Source organism: Malania oleifera, chromosome 1 (assembly GCF_029873635.1).
Source record: "Malania oleifera isolate guangnan ecotype guangnan chromosome 1, ASM2987363v1, whole genome shotgun sequence".
NCBI classification, from domain to species: domain Eukaryota; kingdom Viridiplantae; phylum Streptophyta; class Magnoliopsida; order Santalales; family Ximeniaceae; genus Malania; species Malania oleifera.
In genome coordinates this window covers 122,102,861-122,109,966 of record NC_080417.1, presented here as the reverse complement: position 1 = coordinate 122,109,966, position 7,106 = coordinate 122,102,861, and the positions used below count along the sequence as shown (strand labels likewise).

The 7,106-nt window shown below is 37.8% G+C and overlaps 1 protein-coding gene across 1 annotated transcript in view; it reads left to right on the top strand.

Annotated features, from left to right (window-relative positions):
- Positions 1 to 2,973: 2,973 nt before the first annotated feature.
- Positions 2,974 to 7,106, top strand: part of LOC131157603 (NAC domain-containing protein 90-like) — a 4,231-nt gene continuing 98 nt past the window's right edge. Inside the window, exons 1-3 of the mRNA XM_058111891.1 lie at positions 2,974 to 3,527; positions 4,576 to 4,931; positions 6,308 to 7,106. The exon at positions 6,308 to 7,106 is cut by the window's right edge and continues 98 nt beyond it. Of these exons, the coding sequence (XP_057967874.1) occupies positions 3,344 to 3,527; positions 4,576 to 4,931; positions 6,308 to 6,679 (912 nt within the window). The 5' untranslated portion in view covers positions 2,974 to 3,343 and the 3' untranslated portion in view covers positions 6,680 to 7,106. The remainder of the gene's footprint in view (positions 3,528 to 4,575; positions 4,932 to 6,307) is intronic.

The following is a 7,106-nucleotide window of genomic DNA, read 5'->3' as shown; positions in this document are numbered from 1 at the left end:
CAATCGTATAGCAATATGTTCAAGTCTCTCAATTCTATGTCAAAAGGATGTTCTCTTCTCTTCTCGTTGATCTTGGTTTTAGCATTAGGGTTTAGATGTTCAATATATAGTTGTTTTGCCCTTAGAATCAATCCTAACCGTTGGATCAAAGAAATAGCTCGCGTGTTCTTTCATTAAAAATTAAATTTTTAAAACTTTCTTGCAGGTTCAAACGACTGAGGTTAAAGGCCCAGATGCCTAAAGTTCCTTAGAGCTTCAAAAAATAACCTAGACACAGGGTCAGATAACTGAAGTCTGAGTTCAATCCTCTGAGGTGCTTCTGTCAGGTTCTGTATTTCACCATAAATTCTTCAAGCGACTGAACTAAATTTTCGGTCTTCTAAAGAAATTTTTCGAACGACTGAGCTTAACTTTGGTCTTCTGAAGTTACAATTTCAGGTGACTGAACGTTGAGTTTGGTCTACTGAAGTGACCAATTCCTGGATTTTTCTTTTTAGTTCAAAAAATCTACTTTGCTCTCTTTCTTGACTCTTTTATAAAAATATTTTCCAGGGTTTTGAAAATATATCTAAGTCCATAGATATTCCCTAATGATGTTCATGAAATGCATGAGACCTAAGGTCATTCTAGGGTATAATTTGAGCCTCAAATTAAATCATATGAAAGATGTGAGTACATAAGTTCTAAGTACCCATTCCCATGACGATCTTGAACTTGTCGCTTGCATCTTCATTCTTTAACTCGTTTAGTTCCATGGATTTTGCCAAGATGTGTATGTTTTAATCTTCATAACTTCCATGACTTGTTATCCTTCCGTGCATGCTAAATATTGTTCATGTTCACAATCTCAATGCACAGATCAAATACCAAGTATATTTTCATTATTAAAATCGGATTGGACTTATAGAGTCAACAAGCAATATGCCTCCAAAGATTGGAAGAATATAAGCTATATGAATATTATGAGTGAAAAGAATTTCAGAGAATTTTTAACTAATGATTTTGCTAATCTCTTGTAATTAAAACAAATGAGGGGGTATTTATAGATATTCATGAAAAAATAACCGTTGGGGACACGGAGGTCATTTTAGAAAAAGATTAATGATGTTTAATTAAAAATAACCTCATTTACCTACAGTAAAAAATTGACCAACCCGAGAGGTTTGGTCGACCATATTCAGGGTTCGATCGACCGCATTGCTAAGTTTGGTTGACCGTGGCAATTTTGAACTAGGGATTCGGTCGACCATCTCAGAGCGATTTTGAACCCTTCGTAGGTTTGGTCGACCATAGTTAAGGTTGGGTTGACTGCTCATATGGTTTGGTCGACCGTGGTTAATTTGAACTATACAAATAGTTAACAAGATGGTTGGGGTGTCAGACTTTTTATGCTTCGGTCGACTAGGGATGATATGTTCAAATAAGAATGGTCAACCGAGTTAAGTGAACAAGTTGACTTCTAACCAATTCGGTCGACCAAGGCATTTATACTGCCAAGGGTTCAGTCGACCGACACCACTTACGATGTGCGTTTAAGTCATGTTCTGGTTTCTATGCTTCATCAATCTAGTGTGAATAAGCATAAGGCATTTAAGATATATGGGTGAGTGTTCCTATGGTCATTCTAAGGCCTCTTGAGCATATGTACCCCATCATGTATGATATGCAAATATTACAGACCAACAAATTATAAACTAAATACAATACAATAAGAACAAATATCTTCTTCTTCTTCTTCTTTTACTCTTCTGACATTCTTGGAATGTGCCACACAAAATAAGCTTTAAGATCCGTCTTGGCTTTCATTTTTTTGTCCCTTATGTGTGATCTCTAATATGAACCTGTTCACATGCTAAATACACACATAAGTTCACTATGTTTCGTTAGCATCAAAATCAAGATCGGATTCAAAAAGTCAACACATGGCAGTCCCAAATAATTCTTCCACCTCCTAAAGTACCCGAATTGCCCATATAGCTCCCATCACAATTAAGTTTTATCCACCCTAGTGGGGGTTTAACCCACGAAATAATTTTTTCAGGCTTAACGCAAACTCTCTAATGCTGAATTTGAAACTCCTTCAATTTTCGAAAATAATTAGAGCTCTCATTTAAAGAACTAACCCAATATCGAACACTTCTCCACGTCTGATTCGCACTTTGATAAACTCCTTCTATTCTTGCTTTGCATCTTCGATTCCAAAAGCACCATGTAATCAAACACGAAATCAATCTGATTCAAATACCTTTAATAGACTATTTTCGAGTATAGTGGAACCAGTTTGCAATTTTATTTTTCCATGGAAGGAACTGTTGGAAAGGAATCCCCAACACCACACTAACCCGACACCAAACCTCTGAAGCCACCTCGCCTAAAGAAAGAATATAATCAAAGTTTTCTTGGCTTCTTTGCACGCAGCAATCACAAGTCGAAGTCATCGATATTCCTTTGGCCTACAATATATGAAGATTAGAATTAGAGTTTTCTAGATGGGAAAGAGACTGATGTGCATGTTGTTTGGTCCTCCTTCTCCTTGTCCCTCTTGAGTGAGGGCAGCAATGAGATATATATATTTATTCAACCCATAATATAGCATATATACTCTTGAGTTATTATGTCAATGAATTATCAAGGGTGCGTCAATGAATGAACAACTTTCACTCTCGGGTTTGGTGCCGCACCATAATATTTAAAGTGGCTGGAGTCTCCGAGAATATATATATAATATATATATAGCATATATACTCATCACTAATATGTATATGTAGAGAGAGAGAGAGAGAGAGAGAGAGAGAGAGAGAGAGAGAGAGAGAGAGAGAGACATTGACCGACTGATTCAATAAAGTCTTTGTACGTACGGTTCATAAGCGCGGAAGAGACAAGGATTTTCTTCGGCTCAATACAAACGCGTGGAAGTTTCCAAGCAACTCCACCCCCCTCGCCTTTTCCCATCCATTTCCATCACTCGGACTCGCTGAATCTTTTCTTTTCTTCTTCTTCCATTTAATATTATCTCTCTCTCTCCTCCCTCCCTCCCCCTTCGCCCAACCTTCTGATCTGCTCATTTCTTAATTTCCAATAATACATAAATCCAGCTAGCTGGCTATATATGTGTGTGTGTGTGCGCGCGCATATGCACACATATGGAGAGAGAAAGAGAGGGAGAGATAGAGGGAGATAGCAGCATATTATACGTGAAACATCCAAAACAAATGTTATAGTAGTATGCTTGTTAAATGCTAAGATAATTATACATATTTCGAGATATTATCACAGCTAAGCTAGAGAGAGAGAGAGAGAGAGAGAGAGAGAGAGAGAGAGAGAGAGAGAGAGACGGGGGGTAATGGAGGATCTGCCACCTGGGTTTCGGTTCTACCCAACAGAAGAAGAGTTGGTTTTATTCTATCTGATTAACAAGCTTGATGAGCATGAGCATGTGCAGCGCCAGCAGCAGCAGCTCAGCCAGGTTTTCGACCGGATTATTCCGGTCGTCGACATTTACGACTCCAATCCGTGGGATCTCCCAAGTTAGAATTAACTATTTCCTTCTTAACTAATTATTCTCTTTTTCCCTTCTCTTATGTCCTATTCTATTCTATCTACTCTTTTATTTATTCGCTCGTTTTTTTTTCTTTTTGTGAATTTAATTCAGTACTCTCGTTATTGTTTTAATTAAAAAATGAGAGTAGCCAGCAGTACTGTTTGAAGGCATGGTTAATTATACAAGTAGTAGTGCAAAATGGTATGACTCGACCTAATTGAAAATTTTTAAAAATCCCCTGCATGTCATTTTTTCTTCTGATCGAGTGACTTTCGGCATGAACATTCAGAAGGTGAACTGCTGATCGTGCGTTACAAAGCTTCATTAATTTAAAATATATTCTTTATAAGAGCTTAAGAGAGAAATATATAGGGTTTAATCGTATATTATTTTTTGGAGTTTACAGTAGTACGTTTGGAGTTTGATATATAGATGAGGAGGATATGATGCCATTAATTAATAATGATTCGTTTTACCTACTTGTTAAAACTAAGAAACACTACTAATTATCTTCGCTTACCCCCCAAAAAATAAATAAATCAAAGAACTTTAGCCACGAAGCTAGCGAGATAAAATTGTCATTGAACTCTTATTGTATTTTTATTTTTATTTTTTTGCTAATAATTAATCTCCCCGATCTTTATCTAGCTAGGCCTTCCTTTCAACGTCAATTTTAATTTTTTAAGCTTCCCTCACAGAGTTTCAGCAATTTTTTTTATCCATCCCCCACGGCACACCCTCTCTCTCTCTCTCTCTCTCTCAAGTATCATTTGAACGCATTCGCTCTTTGCTGTCAAATTTAATCATAAGTACTATAAATATTTTCCTATATAAAAACTAAGGAAGTAGCTAGAAATTAATTAAAGTAAGATTCAGCTGGCTAGGGCTGGCCCATGCAATATTGATCTTTACAATGAAATTTATATTATTAATTAATCTACCTAAACCATCCTTAATTTAACTGATTATTTTTTAAATTGTTAACCTGTTTTATACCTGTATTATCAATTGATTTTTATTTTTTTTGGATGTAGAATATGCAGGAGAGCTGTGTCAGCGAGATCCCGAGCAATGGTTCTTCTTCATTCCGATGCAGGAGAGAGAAGCCAGAGGGGGGAGGCCGAACCGGCTCACCGATTCCGGTTACTGGAAAGCCACTGGCTGTCCCGGTTATGTTTACTCCTCCAATAACCGAGTCATCGGCGTCAAGAGAACCATGGTTTTCTACCAAGGAAGAGCCCCGGCCGGGATGAAAACCGAGTGGAAGATGAATGAGTACAAGGCCATTGATCATGGAGATCAAGCCGCCACCGCTGCTGCTGCTGCTGCTGCTGCCAGCACCGCCCCCCCAGCTTGCTCAGTACCATCAACTTCCAACGCTGCTCCAAAGGTATATAACTATATATATTGACATTGCATTTGCCCACAAATATATTATTATTTTTCATTTAATTAGTTATCTTCTGGTTCGAACTTGCTACAAAAATCATGTATAAAAAATTGTCTAATTTAGTTAAACCCATACATATAGCCAAATTACATTACCTCCGTGCGCCTAATAATTTCTCATTATATAATAAGCACATTATCTTGTATATATATATATACAGGCTCATAATTATTCATTAGGACTTGCAGGCATGTGAGCTATGTGATTATTAGCTAATTAATTCTCAAAGCATGAAGTTATTTGTATATATGCATCCACGTACAAGTGCATATGTTTTGATCTACATATTATTAATTAGAATAAGCTTTTCAAACTATATGATATATTGACGCATGCCCATAGGGATGATCATCCGGAAAAATATCTATCTATGTTTTCTTTTTTTTTGAAAAGGTAAATTTATTGATGGGGAAGGGTCAAGCAAATAGCTTGAAACTTCTACCAAGGGATACAAAAAAGGTGAAGAGATCACCCTCCCAGCTCGGAAAAAATACAAAAGAACTCCTCCCAGTCTAGATTAGACAAGAGGGAGTTGGACCTAAACCAATGAAACATCCTTTGTACACAACTTGGGCTGCGGTGTATTTTTCCCTGAAAATTTTGTTCCTTTCCTTCCATATTGCGCAACAGATAGCAGACAGAATAGGTGCTTTTAATCTTCTAAGGAAACCCTTCAGTTTTATGAAACTGCATAAAAAAGATTAAATGCAAATTTTTTGGCATGGCCGATCCCACCTAGTGGGACTAAGCTTGATTTTTACATGTCAATTTCTAAATCTTCCTACTGTAATGGCAATGGAGGAAAATATGATCTACCCCTTCACTCTCCTCCTTGCAAAGAACACATATTGAGGCCAGCCTCCATCTTCTGTTTTACAGATTGTCAGCTGTCAGAATTTATTATTAATTGCCAACCAACAAAAAATGTTAACAATTGAGGGAATGAAAGAGTTCCATATCTAATTGGAGGGCAGGCGTAGGTTGTTATGGGTTTATTTTTTGGAAAGGAGTTTGTAACAATTTCCGAGAAAGCTTGGGAACTTGAAGGTTCCCAGGAGCATGGATTTTTTTAAAGGAGTTTCATCTATGTTGTAACCTAATTGCATGCATGCAATGCATGATCATTCGGCTGGATAGCAGGTTGACCCAAGTGGAACTGGTTGTACAATCAAAATATATAGCGCAGCAGTCCTGATTTAATCATGCAATGAATGTGTGTGTTTTAATTAATTAGTGGGTGCAATTTTTTATACTATAATTAATTAATTAATTTCCGGTTTAAGTTAATTATTTTCTTTAATCGATGAATTTTGCAGTTAAGGCATGAATTCAGCTTGTGCCGATTGTACAAGAAATCCAAGACCTTGAGGGCGTTTGACAGAAGGCCGGCCGGGTTCGTGGCTGCAGCCGGCGAGGCAGCTGCTGCAACAGTGCCAGCTCATCAACAAGCTCATAATAATGAAGGTGAATCTGATCATCAGTTGGCGGCAGCTGCGGCATCACAGCCAAGTACAAGTAGTAGTCCTCCGAGTACTGCAGCAGCGGCGCCGGACAGAGCAAGCTCGCCGGAGAGTTCTCCCTCCGTAGGGGATTTGGACAATCCCCCTCCCTTTCCCATCCATGCTGATTTGGAGATGGATGTGGACAATCAACCCTTGTGGGATTGGGAGCAATTTAATTGGTTTTAATCTAAGAGCCAGTGAAGAGAGAGAGAGAGAGAGAGAGAGAGAGAGAGAATCTAGCTTGCTACCCCTCTAGCTACTACCTTTCAAAATAGAGATGCATGGGGAGGTCTTAAGAGTTCTATAGCTACGGACTCACATGCAACCACCATTTAAAATATATATATATAATATTTTTATTTTTATTTTTAATAATTTGGAGACTCTAACCACCATTGTGCCACTTTGGACACTATGGTGCGGCACCAAACCCAGGTGGTGAAAGTCATCCGCTCATTGACACACTCTTGGTAATTTACTAAAGTAAACTCTGAAAGGGGAATTGAACTCATGACTTTGGGGCCACCAAAGTCACAAATCGTCCTTAGCACTTGAGCCAACTCAGTTGGACAAGATTATATATTATATTATTATTTAGGTCGTAGATCTTAAT